The following is a 24,352-nucleotide window of genomic DNA, read 5'->3' as shown; positions in this document are numbered from 1 at the left end:
GATCAATGTAGCTATGAACAGTTTGCAAGCGACACCGCAGGCACAGGTTTGTAACTAGTTCACCATAAGACGACGGTCATCCTGTCGCTGACAGGTGGCGTTGCGTGCGCCTCACCACTCAAACACGCAACAGGATGTGTCGATATGGTAGACGGAGAACTGTATTATGGCGTGCGAAAGCGAATTTTAGCATATTTTTTAATGCAAACCTGGTTCAATAGCCCAATGTATAATCCCAACGGTCGCCAGTTCAAAACTTTTAACTTACATTTCCGACTAACTATACGATACCAACTGATTACCAATGTCGAATTCACTAATCGATTCGTTTTTTTAAACTTATATTTGTTTCTCTTCTGTGTTTAATTTCTCATTGGATATGTATACTAAAGGATTGGTTAAAGGACAGATATATGTATGGTAATAGTGGTTCATGCACAGGACTTACATTTAATGTTTTAGATACTTATCTTCATGTCTAAACATTAAATGTAAATCACGTAAATAACAATGTAAATAAACTGGCATTTAAATTAAAATTCAGTCGAGTTTCTTGCCAGTTCTTCTCATATGAATCTGTATACTGAACTGGACGGTAGGAAAAAAATATTAATACAAAAAACTTGACGTTCATAAGCGACTAAAATGTCTAACATTATTTAGTAATTTTTTATTTGATTTGATTATAGAATTTATACAAAGTCGTTTGCATAGGTACTTCTGTCTCAACTATTTCAGACACCAAGCAAGTTACTTTTTCAATAGTATTCCAGTTTAAAGTGTCAGATAATTACGTAAAGTTAAAGTTATCGACTAACTACCCGTTGATGGAAATATTGTTTGTAAATCAAAGTAACCCGAGAGGCGATGATTGGTTTTCCCTCTGCTACATTGGATTCAACTATTCAATACGGAATGAGGACATATTCTGAGTAGTGATGTTAATAACCGCAAAACTAAATACAAATAATTTTGAGGAACAATAAAGTACTTTTCATTCATTCATTCAATAAAGAATTTAATTAAATAAATATTGTTTAAATTAATATTTCTTTTATTGGAATGGAATGATTCCGAAAAAATATTTAATCTACTTTTAACTAATCCAAATAAGTGCCAGTGGGTGTCCGTCCTATAGGAATACTTTATTTAGGCTTTTGACTTTCTAATGCTCAAAATCAATCTATCTGGGAAGAAATACACATTTATAAAATTGTAGTTGAACAGTTTGCCCCAATGAAAGGGATCACTAGTAATGTAGACTAATGAACCCATTACTGGCAATGTACCATGTCAGTTTGACCTCCACGCGGTTCTCTCTGGAAACCATTGTGATAAATTCCTGGTGAGCTTGCCACGATGGGCTAGCTGAACTGACCTCATGCTCCCCTGGTGCCCGGCCAGTATAAACCGTTAACGCAGGCGGGTGTACCATTCCATTATCATCATCTAAAAGAAATGTAAACTATGGTATTTATAAACCACACCGAGTGCTATGAATGTACCCTTATCTACCACATGGGTGGCCTATGTCAACGCATTACGCCCCTTTCATAACATGTAAAAAAAAACTATGGATGTCGGCAGACATTCTCATATTTCTCTGACATGGGGTTAATATTCCTATAAATGTATACACCATGATTATCTACTAATATTTTGACGGCCTCGGCGGTCTAGCGCTTTAGTACACTTTACTTCCGGTAGTCGAGGGTTTGATTCTTTGCACAGCTATCGTTTTTGACGTCGGTTGAAAGCATGTTCCAATTTAAATATTATTTTAACTCGGTTAAATAACCGTTTAAGAATGATTCATTATATTTAAGTACAATTTCGGTGGAGGTTGACACAAAACTGCAAAGCATAATATGCATACGCTATCTTATCAACACATTAATTATCATTATTTTTAGTTGGAGTCCTACTAACATTTGGCAACGTTTCCAACAAAGACTGCTTGAATTTGAATATATTTAAGATAATTTTAACAAATTGATTCTTTTGATTGTACTTGTACAATTAATACTATTATATTCTGCTCTACATAAAAGAGTCTCCAGATCATACGGCCTATATCGGAGTTAACACTATATTCTTTAAATTAACAGTATTGAATAAGCTCACGGCCATGCTGATCTGGAAACATCTCTTTTAGACTAAGAAATGCATAAAAAAATGTTTATTAAAATTACGTAGGTATCTAAATTATACATATACAAGACAAGAGGAGAAATTAATTATCTTTTATTTGTAGAGAGACCATTCCACTGTAATCATATTAATTGTTTATTATTATGTTTATCACAAGCTTTAGTAGATAAGTAAAATTAATAATTATTTGTTCACAGAGAAATGAAAGAAAAATCAGTTCAAAGTACCAGGTGGGCATAAGGTCACAAGCAGTGTAAGGACGACGGTCGGGTAACGACCGAGCACCGCTACGCGCCAGTTTTGGGGGTCGACGACCTGACGCGACGGACGACGTCCTGGGAGCGCCTTCTATGTTATGCTGCCCTGGTAGCAACCAGCAGTGGTGTCTAACAGATTCTTCAAGTATTATTTTGTTTTTAGTTACTAATTTTAATTAAATGGTGGATGGGTAATTAATTAATTATAAATTCTGTATGTTATATATGTACGTATAATATGAAACTATAACATATGTACATACTCAATGAAGTATTTTTTTACATTACTATTTTATTTGTAAAACTAAGAGATCTACTATATATAATGAGTACTTAAAAATTATACAGATATTACTATTATTAGGCATAATGCATCTAATATTTAATAAATGCTAAATTTAATTATAGTTTTATGCTTAATAAAACATATCTTAAAATTCACTGGGCATTTTCAGATATTACAAACAAGCTTGATAGCTAGCATTAAAGTTAAAAAAAAAATAGAAAACTACAGCTCAACGGTTTTTATTTCGTATCTTATGACTAGTGTCTTCGTCATACTCGGCACCCTGTCATACTGCGTCATACAAACGCATTTCTGTACATACTTTTATATCTAACTGTAGTACTTATAGTAATTTATTAATGTCAAAAATTATTAGTATTTTTATAAGTCTTTCGTATCACGATCTTTATTATTTTATACTGTCATAGTATCACAGATGAGTCCTACAATTAACAGGAATTTAACGAAAACTCCAGGATGATAATCTATCAAAACAAAGTAATATATTACTTATTTAATGAAAACGGCTGTTGGGTAAAAATAATATAAGTAACAATAATATTCTGCTAACAAATATAGCTGTTCAGCGATAAGATAATCTTATTCGACGCTCGAAACTCGATACTTCTAGGTAAATTTCAACGTTTCAACAAAAATAAACGCTGAAAATGGCAGAGATAAGAATAAAAAAAAATATATCGAAAAAAATATCCGAAATACATCCAGATTCCTGATATCTCAAAACAAAACATTCTATCCTTTAATAATAGAACGAGATATAAAAATGGTTTACTTTTTTTAATAAAAATTCAAAAGATTGATAATATAAAATCAATACTAATGATAAAGAGTTAAAGCTGATTTTGTTATGAGGAAAGTTTCCGGAACCACTGTACCTATTTGAGAAATTCTATCACTGCTAGAAATTACAATAACATTATTCCAGATATATATAGCCTATATATTATATTAATATGTAAAAAAATACTATTTTGTTAGCATAGTTATATTAAGTTCTCTTTTTTAATATTATTCAGGATAATATTGAGTTATATGATTACTAAACTAACCAAAGAGAGGGCAGTAGGCTCTCTTACGCTCGACCATACTGATATCAAATATACAGTTACATTTTTGTATGAAGTATTGCGTTCACCACGACGTCGTCAGTTGACAATGCTTCTGACTACCTTATCTTACTGAAGATATATTTATTTATAAAGATGCTTATAGATAGATAGATAATTGATTTGCATGAACATTTATAGTATAGATCTTACACGTGTTAAAATGTTCGCCTCATATTCAGGAGGCATACAAATTACAATTCTTAATTTACAAATAAATTACTGTACAAATACAGAAGATTAAATATTATGTTTTTTTAACAAACAGGTTTCGCTTGAATTAAAAACATAAATATTATTACAGTTAACACTGGTAGCATTATCAATAACGTACAGTGATATAGTATACAACTTATCAATTTCGTACCACATATTGTGATATCATTCGCAGATTGTAACAATGTTGATGCAAGTAGAGAATTGCGGGAATCCCTGTTAAGTTAAGGAGACTGCACATCACACATCTATCAAAATTTAGATATTGTTTTGATATTTATATAATATTAGCTGTGTTCGCGTGGAATAATAACCTTGATAAAATAAAGAAAAAAAAATCCAACCCAGAAAAACCAAACAAAACGGTTTCATCCTTCCAGCAATTTCTATACAAACTTTTATCCCCCTTTATTATATCTCCCTTAAGGGTAAGATTTTTACAAACTTTGTCATGTTTATTTATATTTAATCAACAGCTACTAGATTTAAATATGACGATATTTACATACAACCTTTTATCTTTCCTTTCAGCCCTTTTTTGTATTAAGAGTAGCCTGTATCCTTTACACAGGCTACTTTTAATACAAAAAAGGGCTAGACTCAGAGTTTAGACTATCTGTGTACCAAATTTCATAGTTTTGGCGTGACAGAGCTATAGATAGAGTTATTTTCGTATTTATTATTATAAACTAATATTTTAGTAAAGATTGACAATTTTTCGCTATGACTGCCCTTCTATTTAATGCTTTCTATTTCTACCTAGGGTTAATGGTAGAGAATGCCAAATGATAATAAACTCGCCTATTGTATACATGCTCCTGTACATTAAGAATAAAAACAAATAAGAAAAACTCGTAGTTCAACCGACAAATAACGATGTTCCCAATTTAATTGTATTTAGTAACAAGTTTTTTTTTCCTGGCATATATCAAATTAAATATTGTTTTTAATACTTATATATCACAGTAATAATATTCAGACTGATCAGACGTATAAATACATCTGATCAGTCCTGTTTATCATGAAATACTGAACTGAACTAAAATCTGAACTATGAAACTGAAACTAAATTAATATAATAGAGTTTCGTTCTTATTTCTTTCCTTATTGTATCATCTATACAGATGTGTGTAATATCACACTCCCCCTCGTCACTCCTGTGGCGAAAGGGTGTCTGGGATTTTGGGTTTTTGGGGCGATCCTTTAAACATTTACCACACGATAAAAAAGATATAGCACCATTCCATATTCAAACATTAAAACACCAGTACATTAAGTGAAACTAACAATATTATATAACTTCGTAATAACATAACCCAGCTATGACGCATAAGATTTACGAACGCAAATAGAGTCTGATAAACAAGGAATGACGTATACAAATATGAATATTGCCTTAACTGTATTAATTTCACAGATAATACTTTTATCGATGCGGATTCATTGAATGGCAAGTTTTGCGTAACATTACACATATACTACGTAACTGTTCACGTCACAGATTTATGTATGTATCGTACTATGCGAGTAACTACGACGTACGATAGACTTATGTCGTGGCATCCTAATATTGCACGCGTTTGAGAATCAACAGGTCACACGCTCGTTAATGCAATTCTAACGTCGCACATACAAAACAACAGGTATGTTTTGTGTAAAACAATTTGGAAAAATAGACCTTACAGTTAAATCATTAAAGTCTAAATAATTATTTATACTTTAATATTTACTTTACTTTACTTTAATATCTAATAATCTAAAAGGTATCTAAATTATATAAACAACTTCGTCAGTGTCACACTTTCTCCATACCAACATTTTTTCAATGCAGCTCCGGTTCTATTGGTCGTAGCGTAATGTTATACACACTACAGCCTTCCTCGACAAATGGGCTCTCTAACAATAAGATATTCGGTCCGTAAACGTAAACAAAATCGGGTCCGTATTACCGAAAATTATTCCGAGCATACAAAACTCAAAAACTTTAACTTTCATAATATTAGTATAGAAAAACGAATTTGAAAAATGTACTTTAAGGTTTAACCATTAAGGTATATTTCACAAAGTATTTTTGTTAATTAATGCACTTAATTAAGCGCACAGTGTTTATCTGCAATTACTACGTATTTGTCACTTTATTAGTCAATTAGAATATACACAAATTTGCTTTCATGATCAGTGGCATAAAATTACATGGTAGAAGTTTGCGTTGTTTTTTTTTTATTGGGTTGTTTGGGCTATTGTCAAATGCTTGGAACTGTAGCACTGCGACCCACATAGATACATAGACGGTAGACTTTCCAAAGGAGATATTACGTTTATGCTTGAGTGGTTTATCCAACTATACAACCACATAGTGCACATGACATTTTTTTGTGCACATGACATCTTAGTTCTCCGAAATGGCAATGCATGAGTGGTATCACTTAATCACTTGATGCCATTTCAATTATTTTTATGTAAACCCAAATTAATATCCGAGTGATAATAAGAGAGCTGACAACCCTATCTGTAGTCGACTGCACTTAAAACCGCTATAACTTCCGCACTTTTTACAATTACTGCAGTTATGTTACATGCGCCTGCAACCAACGTCACTGAACTGTACCTTCTTATCTTTAAATTGTGTAAATCAAAGTTATCGTTTTATGATATATTGACATATATATAGCTAGCTACCCGCCCACAATTCTATACATCAGAACAACACATCCTTATTAATATTATAAATGCAATAGTAACTGTCTGTCTGTCTCACTTTCACGGCAAAACTATTGAACAGATTTAAATTAAATTTAGTAAACTGATATTCTAGTCCCTGAGACAGGACATAAGGGCACTTTTTAATGCGAAAAATGATAAAACGTTGTAATAAATATTGTCCTTTTTAAGTTATATGCAAGCTCAATATGCCTGCATATCGCCTTCTATTCAATTTGATTTGAGAGACCCAATGTCATGTACACTTATTATTCAAAATTGTACAAGCAAATAAATAATTAAATTATTTTTATTATTACGTCTGTTTCTCTGTTTACTTCTTCTAAACCAGTGATTCCCAAAATGACAGCGGTCATCTTGGTTGAGAACCTCTGTTCTAAACCATATAATGGATTTTGATAAGGCATTTCTCATAAGGTCAAAAAGTAGACATAACGAGAAGAAAAATATAAAAGCAGCTAAAAGAACAGAATCTGTACTAGAAAATCTTCATAACCGTTCGTGCAAAATCAGGTGGATCTAGTCATTTTATTATTAAAGCTAACGTTGTTTAGAAGTTATAGAAATTACTATAACTGGTATTTGCAAGTCTATTTCAATTTCAATAAAGTATTTTCGGAAACACTGATTCTTTGATAACTCTATAAATACGTAGCTAAAAATAACCAGGTTACGGAAAATACCAAATTATGTCGATATTCAATTAATCTTTCTCTATCCAATGAAGGGAACGTAAATAAATTACTAACTAAAGCAGCCACCTGTTATACAACACTAGTTAGACCGTGCAACTAATCTGCATGGGGGAGAGGGGACACTTAGTAATGTGAATTAATAACCCTATTTCTAGCAATGTGCCATGTCACGTTGATCTATACGCGGTTCCCCCTGGTAACTAGCGTGATAATTTCCTGGTAACTTTGCCACTATAGACTAACTGGCCTAACCTCATGCTCATTTTCCTCCACTGGTGCCGCGACATCGTAATATTTTAGCATTGAAATAGGCTAGAAAGAGCTAGAGGATTTATACAAAGTCTGCCTCTAGTGAAGCTAATATAGCATATTGACAATAGATGGCAACATTGTACCCCACTTCTACTTCATTTAAACGACTTCAGATAATATTAAAAAAAACTATTCCAACATTATACTCTTCGTCTCTATTACTTACTCCCCGTGTACTAACTGCAGAGTAAAAAAGCGCCACTTATAGAGCAATGTAAATTAAAACTAATGAGGGAGCACATGTTCTATGAGGTCACTGGCACCATTGCGTGGCTTGACCATTGACCATACATTGCATTTATTGCATGGTCTCACTGCATACTTAAAAACTTACTTGAAAGCTATATTATAGCCAAAAGAAATATCCGATTTACCAAGTTTGAAATTTAGAAGAACGTTAAAGTATTTTTTTGTAATTAATCCATTGTATCACACTAATAAATACATGTGAAAGTCAAATTTAAATTTACCTTAATGTTAATGTTTACTATTGACTTTTAATTTTGTAACTGAAGAGTTAAATGTAACCTATTTATATGACAAATAAATAAATCTGAAATCTGAATTACACTCAAATTTTTTTTATACCACAATGGTTTCAATCAAGCATACGGCCAATCTGAATGTTAGGGGACAGATTTTTCTTTATAATCTCAATTTCAAACAAACTACTCAACTCAATGCTGATTTCTGGCACACGCCATGCAATGGACGGTTAATGTAGAAATTAACAGCTGAACCTAAAATAGGTGTAAGAAATGTAAACCTCAAGTAAAATTAACTAATCCACACAATCCAATACAGTTGTATCATTACCATATATGAAAATGCAGAATATACAATACTGTATTAATAGGGGGAAAAGGGGATTGTTAGTAACATGAACTGATGACCCCATTGCGGAAACCATCATAATAAATTCCTAGTGTTTGAAACGATGGGGTAAATGACCACATGCTCTACCTATCATCCTCCACTGATTCCAAGCCATGATGACGGATGCACCACTCCATTATCATCCATTAAAAAAATACTGGATTAAAAGAAATTACAAACATTGGAAAATCTCAAATATTTAACTTTAAAATCTAATTTAATAAAATTGAAATTAAGTTAAACCATTATTCTACTACATGTGCGATATAACGTCTTGAACAATTATTACTTTCTGTAACTGCTATGATAAGTATAAGAAGTTCAAAAGAAATAATTTGCACAACCGGTGCAGTTAACAATGAATTAAAACATGTCTAATCACCCCACGTGCACCAGCTGTGAAGGGTCAATGACATCTGTGACCATACGATGCATACAGCGCTACGAGGGCACACGGTAAGCTCAGTATAAGACCTTAGGCGGCAAATATAAAGTCAAGTTTAAACCTATGCGGACGGAGGGGAAGGGATTTTTAGTAATGGGGTCTAGCGTACCCATTTCTAGCAATGTACCATGTTAGATCGACGTCCATGCGGTGCACCCTGGAAACCATAGAGGTTAACCTGGTTATTTAATCATGACTGGCAAACTGAACTGACCTTATACTCATCTTATCAGCCTCTAGTGGTGCCCCGCCAGCGTAAACCGTTAGCATAGGCAGGTGCACCATTCCATTATCATCAATTTAAAAAACCTATGCGGACTACTGTACAAAGTCTATATATTTATATATATTTCTAGTGATACAATTTTTCTACAACATAGGGAACAAATGGCTCACCTGAAGTTAAGTGATTACCGCCCCCCATGAACACCCACGACACCAGGGAATTGCAAGTGCGTTACCAGCCTTTTAAAAAGGAATAATCCCTTTTCTTGAAGGTTTCAATATTGTACCCCCATTACAAAATAGATACCATACAACATAATACTATAGAAACAAATAAAGTAGATAAATTTAGCCATTGCCACGTCTGTTAATTGTCAATCATAAATATTATAATTCTTCTTAACAATTCCAATCTTAATAATTCTTCTTTCCGCATAAGCGGTATAACGAAGTCTACCGTGCTCGCTCTTTTCCAGAGTTCGCTATTTAGGTCCGTCAGGGACATGAATTAAAGGATATTCTTAAGAGCGATAGTTTTTATCTCCTCAGGAAAGAATGAGTACTTTTCAAAGGAAATATTTCGTTTATGCCTGACTGGACTACAATTACAAAGGATGAGTAGCAGCCTTTCCTCTTCAACTTAGTATATAATATATATGCGGTAAAAATAATTCAAAATTCAGATAATGTTCACAATTATCTTTTAGTAAGTGTTTGTGATAATTTTTGTTATACCATAAACACTGACTAACTGGTAAAATCTAGTTTGTTTATGTTCTCTTCAATTTTATTGTAACAACTTATTTTTAAATAAATTAAATATTGATAAACTCACCTCCGGTGCCGAGGACTTTGAGCAAATCGAAATGTGATATGTCCACTTTAGAAGCGCCGTTAAGGTTAACTGTAAAAGAGAAATATTTGTTTAATTATTATACATTAACATGTTAATTGCATAATTAAATTAGATTATAGTACTTCTGTCTTTATGCTTGAACGCGTGAACTATTATTTGCGATTCCGACAGGATGTAACGGTCTCCACGCAGACAGCCAGGGTAAACTGCTAATTTTTGCAATAATTAACTGTGTTCGACGCGGGGTTTCATTTTAAAGAAATGGCAACATAGAAATACTCTTATATGTCTGACTCTTATTTCCTATTTACTAGTTTATAGTTCACACATTTTAACTATGATGTTGTACAAACAGTTAATGAGTGAATTTGTCCTAGTTGGTAGTCTGTATTCACACATTTGAACATAATATGTAAAGTTACAATAATTATTTAAATGAACAACACGCAAGTTTCTTACTCATTCTTCTTGTGATGAGATAGCTTTCCGAATGAGCGGTAGATTAAATAAATAATGTCTATTCAAAAGTGCATACATTCATGTTTATTTGAATAAAGAAGTTTTTAATTTATTTGATTAAACAATCGGTAAATTGTAATCGTATTCTTGGCTTTTTTTTTGTTTTTTTGTCTAGTAGCCTTATTAATTATTACTTAATATTCCATGACTACCCCCGAAATCGTAATTACAGCTTTGTTAAACAAAGCTACGGGTATTAGGGAACAAAAGTAGTCACGTACAAGGTATATTGATCTTTTAATTGCACCTCTTTTGTTCTAGTGGTATTGTCGACTCGTTTAACCTTACCGAAATTGAGAGTAATCACTCAAAAGCGGAATGTGAAATAATTACCGTCTTTTACATTTAGCATCATAATGAATGACTCGTGAGAACGTTTGATGGCTCTGTATCCTAAAAAAAAACTTTTGGCATACGTTGAATGACAATGACAATATTTAAAAACAAGCTTTTTAGGTAGCCGAGGTAGATTTAGAAGTCGTAAAAAGTCACCTATATCAGCCGCCTAGCAAATTGTTTTGTAAACTAGTCAAAGTAGACTTTGTAAAAGGGAGACTACGTTTTTTTATGGATGATAATGGAATGGTGCACCTGCCTGCGCTTACGGTTTGCTGGCGGGGCACCAATGGAGGATGATAAGATGAACATGAGGTGAGATCAGTGGGAGACAGCGTTAGCGTCGACGTTGTAAAAACAGCTGGATTTATATAAGCTGTATGCTTTCGATTGTTGGGTGAGATAAGGCAGTAAAATTACAGGCGTGACATCTTAGTCCTCCAGATATGAAATGCCTTAGGGATAACGTGATCATACGTCATGGCTAGCTTTTTTATATGATGGTGGCAAACAAGCATGCGGCCCATCTAATGGTTAATGGTTACCGTACCTGGTCTTGTACCAGCTCAATTATACCATAATGTTAATTTGCCATTCAAAATCATAATAATTTTATTTATGTGCAATTTTTGGCCACCTAAGTACGTAATTTTTTTTAAATTATTATTCCCATCTCGTTCCCTCTACGTCTAGTCCCGTCCACTCAATACTGAGAACTATATACAATCAGTTAAGGAGAATTGTTAAGAAATTGATGTTACACCCTTTTCTTTCATGTATTTTCAATAAATGTAATAAGTTCAGCAAAATTTCTTTTGATATATTTTTAAAAACTCTACTACTACTAATATGTTTAGAAAACAATATGACATTTTATAAAACGCAATCATTACACCAAATGGCCGTCTACTTCGCGTTAGTATCAATTTCTACGATTTAGTCACGACATATGTGTATCATTATATCAACATAGTAAACAAAGTATATATATATGTATATCTATATATACGTACGTACACACCGTCAAATTACAATGTTGACCGCAAAGTCATTGGGGTAGTGACCCGGCAATATTTCTAGAAAAAGGTCATCCTTCTACTATGTATTATTGATAACAGAATTGTTATCTCACAAAATTAATATGCATAACTTTATGCGATTTCTGATGGAAATATTAACTTATTCGACTATGAACAAACCCATCCTCATTGGGTTTGTTTGTGATAGGGAATTGACTCAATGTTATATATAACATACTTATATAAAATATAAATTAAATTCATTGACAATTGACCATAATATGAGCTCACATACCAGACTTCATGCTCATCCTATCATTCTCTACTGGTGCGCCGCGAACGCATAGCATACCGTTAGGGCAGGCGGGTGCACTATTAAAAAATTGTATAAAAAATACATTTGAAGTAAAATTGAGTAGGAACTTTATTTTAAGTAGCTTCGTATCTCTCAAAGGGTATTTTGTGCGTTTTAAAATAAAATAGTAGTACTTAATGTTAATAAATAATATAATTGTATACATACAACCAATGGTAGCCCACCATAAACTGATAGGATCGTTTATCGCGGTTTAATTCAAGGCCCTATTATATTGATAAAACAAAAGCAACTTATATTACCATAAATACAGGCCACTGTTTTCTGATAACCAAAGAAAATAGACAAGCAAGTTTTTGTAACAATTTTTTTATAGATAACGGATTCCTGATCCTATCTGATCATTCACGGGACCTTAGTGAAAAGTGAATGTAATCAGTTGGCGTAATTCAATAGGAATGAATCCCAATAGTGACAAAAATCACTACCAAATAAAGATGTCAAAAACTCTTATATGAATAAATATTTATTCACCTTTATTAGGTTTCGGGTTTAACCATGTAGACAATTATTTCCCATACAGGCTTTATATGTCCCTGGTTCGAAAGGCCGTGAGTAAAGAAATAGAAATAGGAATATTCTTCATCCATATAAACTTAATATAAGAACTTTTGAATAGTCATATTTTTTTATTCTACCAATGATTCGGAACGCAAACTCGTCACAAGAATCAGCAAGAAACTTGCGTGTCACAGAAATAATATACATTAATCTATTATTACTTAAAAAAACATACTGTCACGACTCCCATCCCATCCCAGATGAGGTAGTCAAATAGAGGTATTGTCATGTCGATGTTGTGGTGAACGCAACAATTAACAGGCCCACATTCAGCCGAGATTTGGAAGTCAAAATAAATTTTTGGAATAACATCTCGCCGCCATATTGACATATATCCACAGATTCTTTTTTCAAACTATTCTAATGCTGTTGGCCACAACTGGCCTTTGCAGCGTTACTAAACGATAGGGGGCGAGTGCAGATAGCACTCCAAACCAAAAGAAGGACTTATGGAGCGGCTGAAGGCCAACTCCCGCCTTACAGATACGACTATAGTCTGAGGGCACCGAACCATCTAGAGGTTTGAATCTTGACTCGCCTGAGTTGTAATTTCGATCGCCAATTTTCAAAAATATCAAAATGAACATTTATTACACACCAGAATTTTCTTTGATAGCAACTGCAATCAGGCCAAATGATTATTTGTTTATTCATATAGTTAAATACATTTTTTTTCCGCGTACACTTAGATTTCTGGAATAAACTACTTGACGAGGTATTCTCGAGAGACTAAAGTATGGGGTTTTTCAAGAAGGGTAGGTATCTTAAGGGTGGGCAACGCGCACGTGACATCGCTGGTGTTTCAGGCGTCTATAGGCTATAGTAACCATCAGATCGGTGCGTATGCTTGATTGACACCATTGCTGTATAAAAAACAGTGTACCCCATACATACTAATCTTGTATATTTATATAATATTCCTGATAATCTTTTTAGAGATAAGCTAGCCCTTGTACATTACTTTTATTTTATTACTGCTATTTTTTTTTCCTGTGTGTGTACAATAAACAATAAAGAAAGACTAAATGACTAGAATTATTAATAACAATTACATTCATATTATCTACAGATATATGTAATGGTGGGATGAGGATTGATGGTAAGGAAGACTAATGACCCCATTACTAATAATTGCTTGTAATGTACCCATCAGGTTCATATCTACTGTGTGTTCTCCAGAAAACCATCCTGGTCAATTTCTGGTGCATTTGCCATGGTGGTGTAACTGACTGGCAGTCATAAAAACATTATTCATAGTTTTACTTATTAAATATGTCCTGATATGTGGCAGCATGGTAGGCAGGTCTTTGCATCCCCTAAAATATGGTTGAGCACAGTGATGGCTGGCTAATCCATTATGAAAACATTAAATATGAAATATAGGTTTCTTTTTATTAAAATGTCCAGATGTATTACATCTGGTGGGTCAGGTCAATGAGTTCCCTAAAGTATGGTTGAGCATGGTGATGGCTTGCTCATCCGTTATGAAAACAATTATTTAAAAGAGCCACACACAAGTTTCTTCTCTTTCTTCTTTTGAAGAGACAGCTATCCAAATCAGTGGTAGATTAAAAAAATAATGAATATGACTATTCAAAAGTGCTTAAATGTAAGTTTATTTGAATAAAGAATTTTATAATCTATTAAAAATATATCAAGATAATGGTAAATATCGATTTTGCACAAATAAATATAACTTTCGAGTTTGAATAATTATTTTTGTAGTTCCAAATGGGTATAGTAATAGTATATTTAATTATAGATATATTTTCTACTACAGGAGCAAAGTTGAGATAGACCTTTAGTGATAAATCAATCAGAAAACAATTCTGCAATTATCATTTTAGAAAATAATTAAGCAATAACATTCCAATATTTTCCATTATTATTTCAATGTTATAAATACAATGTACTCTGCCATATTGATAAGAATGTTTATTTGTAATATTAATATACTCAGATGGTGCTAAAAATATCATAAATTTACAATATTGTGCATGGATACAGTTATCATTGTTTCTTTTGACTACTAGTGCCTTCAGATTTACTTCAGTCCTGTGCTTTAACAACACAATTTTTTTTTTAAATATATATAACTTACCTTTCCATCTTTTCCTAATTTTACTAGCATCTACAAGATTCCAATCCACTGAGTCGCGGGCCGGAGGTGGTACTGTGCCACCGATGAGCTCCACCGAGCTACTTCGCTTGGTGCTGGGACCAGGAGTGGGGGCTACTTCCTCCACTTTCTTAACATCCTTCACACTAACATTAGCACATTCAATGATTTCTACACTTCCATCTGTGGGCACCCCATTGCTGAGGCCACTGTGACCATTCACAGGTGGTTCAGTTCTCAACTTCTTTGTAGGCACTTTCTTCTGCTTCTGGGCGCTGTGTCGCCGTTTCAACTTGGTAGAATGGGAGGAATTACGCGAGCTAACTGGGGAAGGACACCCACACTCCATGCTACCTTCCTGGTCGCTGCCTTCGTAGTAACCCGACTCGTGTTCAGGCTTCTTGTCAGGAAGGCTCATCTCGGCAGTTGCCATGGCTTACTCAGCCCCTCACCAAACTCATGTAGACTCCACACCACGTCTTATCTGGTGCCCATATAATTCCAAGCCTTATAATGGCGTCCAACAGCTCTCAGCTTACGTAGCAGACAACAAGAAATATAACTATATAAATTAATAACACATTATGTTAATTTGTTACGGAAAGTACAGACACGTAAAGCATTTTTGCGATTTGTACCCGATCTTCGGGCTAACTTCACGTCGTACTTTCTTCAAAGATGGCGCCACTGAACTGTATAAACCGACCGAATATAAAAACACGTTCGCAATACGGTACTTGGACCACCCAATCGACTACGTATTTAGCTAGATTATTACTACTATTGTCTACTTTCACGTTGTTGAAATGTCAAAAAATAGAGTTATTTCTATTTTATGCTACTCATCCAAAATTCCAATTATGCGAAATCACAGCCTGTTCGTCGTTCACACGCACGGTGGTCACACATACACAAAATCCAAGCAGGTATAAAAATCCACTACACTATTTGTACAGTCCATGGAACCACTTCAAACAGTTCAATATTTCGTAACCTTTCACTATTCACTACCTAAATGGTCCTTTTTACAAAATGTCTATGTACACTAAATAATATAAATAAATTATAAAATGCCTGCGCGAATGAGATATTAACTCACTCAACGCAATAAAGTAACTGAATTTGAGAAACGCAAAATAGAAACCGTGCGACGTGCGACCACTCGTCGGCGCTTCCCCCACCGCTCACAATTTACGAGGCCAGATAGAGCACGCCAACAATACAGATAAATCAATGTTTTTTTAACCAACTTCAGAAAAGTGATACAGAAATAAATATTTTTTAGTGTACAACTGTGATGAGATTTTTAAATAGTTTTATGACTGGAACTGTCGATTACGTTTGTCAATAAATATTAGAACATGAAACCACTTTTCATATAAAAGCCTTAAAGTTACTGTAATTAAAAATTTAAAAAAAACTTCTTATCAAGACAGTCTATCATTTATTATTAATTTTATTGATTTTAAATGCTTTAAAAATAGATCACAAGAACACAAACAATATTGAAGTATATTTTTGTAATGACTAAAATATTATAAACATTTTGTTTGAATCTATCACATTAAAACAATAGAAATCGCGTGAAATATATTCTTATGAAATCAGGTTACTAATCACTTAATAAACATTTAACAAGCACATAGAAAATCATAAGTAAATACTAAAATAAATAAGGCCTATATTTTTTTAAATTACTAATTAGTGACTAATATGAGATAAATATCCTCAAATTGTCAATATCTATTCACTAATTTATTTCACTATATAAAACATCAATTTACACAATCAAATTATGTTAAAAGATTTTGTAAGGGAATAATGAGACTATAAGTATAATAAATAGCTTTATATAAAGCTATTTATTGAACTAATAGATAATTAGTAATTTAAAAAGATGAGAGTAAAAAGAAGATTGAATAATAAAATATCCAATATAGGGTATATTATAAGTATATTATAATAATATTTTACGGTTTAAACATGACTTGAAATTTAATATGTTAACTAATTTACGTTATATTAATTATTTTCTGTTTTCCATTAATATATTTGTATATATACCTTAATAAGAATACATTTATTATTTAAATAATAAAAAAAATATCTCCTGATAAACTGCATATAATTGGCCATATTAACACGTAGAATTATTTTTATGCCCATTCATCACTTCATTATCATAACATCTATGAAACGGTACACTTTATTAAATTAAAATAATTTATTGAATATATATTAATATTTTAGATTACTTATTTTAATAATTATCTATATTCCGTACATATACTGTACAACACCGTTTCATGGAAGTAAACAAACAGAGATAGCAATATGAGGTATCCGATTTGTAAGAATGAGAAGGTAGAGAACAGAACGAAATAGTCGACTATCACTATCCCGCTCTATGAACCGATCGCGAAGCAATAAAATATTAAAAATGTATAAATATTGTATTAAACATTTATAAACTTCCTGTTAAATATAAATAATTAGATAACCTCGAAATTACAAAAAAAATATGTTTTATTTCTGCAATCTGAAACCACGATCGACCTTGATAAAAGTACACAAATAATGTTGTAACTTCTCGTATACAATGCAATAATATGCAACACGCGGCGTATGCACCAGTGTTGTCAAACTATTACGATAAAAAAAAACTTTTTGTTTGATTGATGAAGACTAATTATGTATCGATGTTATAAACAAATCTCGTTTGTAATTGATCCTAATTTATGCGATTGTAAATTCATTTTCTATGAACTATCTGAGAGTAGGTGAGTTGTGCGGTTCGCGATTGCGAATATTAAGTTGGTCCGTATATAACTGCAAAATTGTAGATTCGATACAATTGTGAATTAGTTCATAACATCGTTACATAATTAAGGTCATAAGCTAAATAGTGATTTCAATAAATAATGTACCAATTGGCTTACTTGCCAATTCATCTCAACTGAAATAGTTCTGTATCTAATAGTAATAAAAATCTTTTGAGGCACATTAGTGACATTAATGGAGAAATGTTTATTCTATTTTTTTTTCTTTTACACTTAAATTTGTATTAATGGTGGAATTAATGCCCGATGCCATTTTCTGCCAATTAATCCTCGGTTGGACAGAGATAATAAGTGAAATTTAATAATATATATATTTATTAAATTTCACTATATAGAAAAAATACAATATATGTATAGACATAGATAAAGTTCTATCTTTCAATCAACATTTTGATTTAATGTTTACAATGAACATAACGTCAACTTGACTTCAATTTTATTATGTTAATTTAAATTAAGATTAAACGAATAGTGTTGTTACTTTATTTATCGATATTATATCGATCTATGTACTTTGATGAATGTATTTCAAATTTACAAAATTAATATTTTAGAGGGCGTTTGAATATGAAACCTAGTTATATTTTATGTCTTTAAACTGTATATATAATTAACAAATGTATATATAGTTAAAAAAAATAATAATAATAATAGAGAAAAAAAGACAATTTTGATTTGAACAGAAAGTGGTGTCCTCCTTTAGTTTCCTATACATTCAATTTCAATAAGGAGAACGCGTAACCACACTCTTTAAATATTTATTATAGATAGCAGTAAGTGCAACAAAAATATTTTAGAGCGCACACCCATCCTTTCTTCTCTTGACATAATGAACTTTTAGATTATATATCGATCGAGGCAGCGTACGCTCAGTCAAATTGTCATTTTAATTATACTAGCTACTTAGTGCATGGCTATAGTTCCTAACTTAGTCCATAGTTAGGCTAAGTTTAATAATAATTGTAAATACCACTATCCACTGGTTTTAATCTAGATTCCAGATTCCCGGGAATTGTTGCCCCCGGTATTGATGCCTTAATCTTCTGCCTCCTGGGTGTTGCGGATCCCTGTGATGTCTGTCTATATTATCTTTATCGGAGAGTCAGAAAGAAAAATATAAACTAACTCACATTTTTTTTTCTCATAATATAATAAAGCTAGTCCCATCGTACCTTACTCCTAACCTTATCGTTTATTATATAATGAAAATAAAAATTGTGCTTGTCATATTTGAACCTTTCTCGGGTGTGTATGTTATAGTAATGAACCAACTGGACCACAACACTCTTCAATTTGACAATTGGATATTGGACACGACTTAATTCAACTTGTACATATATGATTATAATTCATGAGGTAAATTACAGCAATAAACTAACCGGCGTACCAATTTTAATTTCACTTGCTTTGACTTCAACGATACAAGCATTGCCTAAAATCGGGTCATAGACAAACTGTACCTTAGTTAAGGTTTCCATAATAAAAGTCAATAAAGTTATTATGACATACCAGGCACCTTTGAAAATCTCTTTTAACATCCATCAATTCTTATAGGTGAAAGTCAAATGACGTCACTACTCATTTTGGGGTTCCAATCTCTACACAAATGTTAATGGCGTAATAAAAATCTTTAATACTGCTAATTTTATATAAAATACGTTACGACATTTTCAAATAATCTGTAACTCTTTTAACTTATCGTTATTTGTTGATGCACCAATTGAACTTCATTGAAATACTGACGAAATAAAAGCCAACATTAATGGCTATTTGGTCTTTTGTTTTGTTACACTATCGCTGCCTACACGGCATTAAAGATGTCTTTATTTTTTTGTCATTATTTCTTGGAACTGTTGTTACGAATAACTTAGGCTGAAAACAATTAATTAATGTTTTAGTTATAATAAGATATCAGAGGTACAAATTGTCATAATGAGATTTACATCCGTCAAATGAACCAATATTTACGTTACTGTAACGATATGTATATTAAGACTTCGGTCTAGCACAGGGCTTTATTTCCGATGGTCTCGGGTTCATCATTCTATTTGTTGGTATGATTCTTTGTATTGGTCTGGGTGTTTTCTATGTGTATATGTTTAAAATAATGTATTTCAGTACTTCGGGTGTGGTTTACAGTAACGTAATAGAAATAGAATTTAATCTTTATTCAAATAAACTCAATACAAGGAAATGCGAATGTTGAGATGGATGTGTGGTGTGACGAGGATAGACAAGATAAAGAATGAATACATCAGAGGAAGTATGAAAGTGGCACCGATGTCAGAGAGGTTAAAGAGTAATCGTCTATCGTGGTATGGGCATGTAATGCGTAGGAATGAGGATCATATCCTAAGGACGGTGTTACATATGAATGTGGATGGTTATAAGGGTAGAGGAAGACCGAAAAAGAGATGGATGGACTGTGTGAAAGATGATATGTTGAGAAAGGGAGTAAATAACGGAATGACTGCGAACAGAGATGAATGGAAGAGAAAACATATTACGCCGACCCCAAATAAATGGGATAAGGAAGAAGCAGATGATGACAAGCACTTTTGAATAGTCATATTTTTTATTCTACCACTCATTCGGATCGCAGATTCATCACAAGAAGAATGAGCATGAAACTCGTGTGCTGCTCTTTGGAATAGACGTTTTTTTATATAAATAATTTCACAGTAACAAGTAAGAGGCATGCGATAATCAACATAGAAACCGCTACGCACTCGTTCATAGTGCAATCAGATAATATTGTGAATTTTAAATATTTCAACAGAAACATTATTATCGTTAACGTATCGTGAATGTATTATTGTTTGTACTTGTTTCATTCAAATTGGTTTAAGTACAAACTATTTCAAATACCACTGGTACAAAGTAGGTTCAGCCAGTCTGCAATATGATTTGTAAGGTCTTCCTTGGTTGATTACTACTTAGAAGGTTGTGAAATTGCTTCCAATTTTATGGGTTGTCAGTAAGTAATTAGCGTCAGTTAACAATTCGATTACGAGAACACGGAAATTTTCGTCTGTTTCGATCCATTGGTAGTTACTAGTGATGTACCGAGTTATTATCAAAGCAAATGAAATCAAAATATTTTTATCACATCATTTCAGGACATTTCTATTAAAAACTATTATTATTTGTCAAATCTATAGTGTTATTGTTAGTGAATGAAGAAATGACAAGAAACTTACTCTTTACGAACATGTTTGTACATGAAAGAAACGTTACTTTATGCGTGGACAAGAATACGCAGTGGCATAACAAAGTGGTATGAAGAAGAGTGGACAAAACGACAGGATCCCCTGCTCAGAGTGTGCCCCAGTTATAGAGGCAAGGCGAATCTAATATTAATTACATAATTCACTAAAAACAAATTTCGTATAAAGCTAAACCATGGTTAAACTAAGGTTATTTAAGGCCAAGGTGGTTAAGACAACCCCGCGGACACAAATATGAATCACTAGCTGACCGGCGACACTGCTATTGGTCATAGCCTAATGTTATATGTCTATACCTCCGATAAATGGGCTATAGAACAATAAAATCATTTTCAAAATCGGATCAGTAGTATCGAACTCTACCCTGTATATTCAAACTCATTAAACTTTACATCTTTATTACATAATATAGCATCTACACTATCTTCATCCGAGAATATGGATTCTTATATAGTCCTTTGTTCTATTTCTACATATACTATCCATCTGTCTGTTTGTTGTTGGTAATCTCTGACGGTGGGATTAATTTTGAGGGAACTGTCACTCGCAGATAACTCATGTTTTAAGGAGTTACTTAGCAATTTTTTAGACTGAGGTACAGTACCTTAGTCTTACCATCTAAGCTTGCTTTGTTGTAGGTGCACTTGACCGTGAAGTGACAGTTGACGTTTAATAAATCACGTAATACTGACTATAATCAATATTTCTTTTTTAAAAATACAATATTTCGAATTAGGAATTATTTTAAGATAAACTTAACATTATTTGTTTTAGAAATCAGACATTTAAGAATGTAAAAGTTCAGCCATGAAGTAATGGATACATCGTTGGTATTCAGTCGCATATTAGCGGATATGGATACATATATATATCTGGCACATCACTAGTACATACGGAAACATTATCGTTGTTTGCTACTATCGCATCATACTTCTATAAAAAAAAATATTTCTGAAAAGTCGTTTGTTTAAAATCATTTGACACTGATAAACTCTTTATCTGGTCTGCTGTAATAGAATTATAAGTTTGTTCTTCTCTTCATTTATTTAGAAGCTTAGAATTATTAGTATATACAGAGATAAAGAGAATGGAATATAAAATTCTATATTCATGTAAAATTCGACTAGGTAAGCGCTTTTGATTAGTCATATTTATTTTTTTAATCTACCACTCACTTGAGAAGCAGTCTCATCACAAGAAGAACCAGCAAGAAACTTGTGTAACTTTATATTTTTAAGTTAAAATGTGTGTATACAACTACCAAATAGCACAAAGTAATTATAATCAAAATATTAAACACAACTCGTTGAGTGACTAAATAGTATTATACGAGTATAATGTAGTATACAAGAATAAATCAGTCCTACTGATTAGAGCAGATCAGTCCCCCTACAAGCACACTAGTCCCTAGAATACATAAATACATATAATTAGGCATCATGAGATTTTAGTTTACCAATTAAAATAAAAGCATTACTAAATCGGAAAGTGTATTAAAGTCGAAAGATAAGGGAGAGTTATGACTATGACCATGTGCATGCGAATAACGTGCAATATTTTAAATTTGATTAAGCATTATAAATCTTCACAAGTGTTATCCCTGATGGGGTAGTCAGTGATATTAAAAATTACGTTGTCGTACTAAATGAATAATTGATATTCTCACATTTCGCTGGGTATAATTGATTCTATCGCAACAGTAGTACCTTTCACCATGTCTCGAATGTATTTTGATTTGTAATCAGTATTTCCATCAAGATAGAGTCGATTGACTCTGTTGAGATGTTCCTGATTCGAAATTGACGCACAAAGTTGGGTCGGTACATTAAAACTCATGACCTTTGGATTTAAATTGGCGTATTACACTATTAAGTAACGACGCTCTTCATTAAGATGTTAAAAAAAACAATACCAAGGTTAAGGTATTAATTTAGCAGTGATACTTACCATAGCCTATTTCATGTCGTACAGTGTTAGCATTCACAATTACAGGTGTTTCTTCATAAGTTTTACCATCTTCAACTCGTTTTGTTTCTGTATTTTCTATTTTGCCCGTAACGTCAGTAAAATATTCTTCAAAATTGTTTTTATCAAAGAAATTGAAATCAACAGCGGCCCGTTTCATCGTGGGCGTTCCTAAGTCCACTTCGTATTGTAACATCTTTGCTGGCGACATGACCTCCATCACCGGCGACGGCTTCACAAAAATATCATTATCATTCTTTTTAGTTAACGATAACTTTAATAAATTTGGTTTTTTAGGTGTTAATTCTTCCGTTTTTGAATTGTCTGACGTTTTCGGGGTTTCAACAAATGGCGGGGATTTGTCCACCGCTGGTGTCTGAATATCACAAGTTGGAATATCCGGAGTTGGAATATTCGGTGTTTGAATATCCGGAATTGGATTATCCGGCGTTTGAATATCTGGACTTTGAATGTCGGGAGTTTGTGTGTCCGGAGTTTGAATATCGGGAGTTTGTATATCCGGAGTTTGCGTGGGAGTAACTATTTGAAGTAATGGAGTCCCAACGGACGAAGTTGCATTACTATCGATGGACATATTTCTATCACCAATAGTTACATTCTCGCCAATTACTGAAAAATTGTCAAGACCCATGCGAAATGTATCATCTGGTAATTCTAGATTATCCGCTATAAATACTGGAGTTCCCTCCGTACTTTTCTGTAATACTGATAAGTCATTAAGAGATGCCGATTCCATGTTTAAAAAAATATAAATAGTCAATATTAGTATATTTAATAACCCATAACTTTCAATATGTTTACAGTATCATACTCGACGAGTCTTGATTAATGACCTTGAAGTTATCTCGCCAATCGATAAGCACAAGAATTCACATCACTTCAACGCACACATGCGCAAAACAGTTCCTATACGCAGGTTACGGCTATTTGTTTATGTGTCCGTATAATACTTGTGTAGTACACACAGTATTGATGTGTGCTATTAAGAGCTGTCAAACTAGTTTGCGGTTTCGTTTTTCCTATTATTACTAATTGAATATCATGAATTATGGAATGTAACACTGTATTCTTTATCTTACTCTCAATTATAATGTTAAATAAACACAAACATATGTGCAATAAAAATATCTCCACCGTCCCGCCATAGGTCCGGCTAAAAATAGCTCGTAACGTAGTGCCACCACTTGCCGATTTTCGCTCGC

General features: G+C 32.8%; 1 protein-coding gene across 1 annotated transcript in view; it reads right to left on the bottom strand.

Moving 5' to 3' along the window:
- Nucleotides 1-23,886, bottom strand: part of LOC131843329 (ribosomal protein S6 kinase alpha-5-like) — a 99,408-nt gene extending 75,522 nt beyond the window's left edge. Inside the window, exons 1-2 of the mRNA XM_059191955.1 lie at nt 23,112-23,886; nt 10,147-10,215 (exon numbers count right to left, since the gene is read on the bottom strand). Coding sequence (XP_059047938.1) covers nt 10,147-10,215; nt 23,112-23,886 — 844 coding nt within the window. The remainder of the gene's footprint in view (nt 1-10,146; nt 10,216-23,111) is intronic.
- Nucleotides 23,887-24,352: the final 466 nt, after the last annotated feature.

The sequence above is a fragment of the Achroia grisella genome, unplaced genomic scaffold (genome assembly GCF_030625045.1).
Source record: "Achroia grisella isolate CSIRO2021 unplaced genomic scaffold, CSIRO_AGI_Agris_v1 utg295, whole genome shotgun sequence".
NCBI classification, from domain to species: Eukaryota; Metazoa; Arthropoda; class Insecta; order Lepidoptera; family Pyralidae; genus Achroia; species Achroia grisella.
Note: the sequence above shows the minus strand (reverse complement) of the source record. Positions and strands in the feature narration are given on the sequence as shown.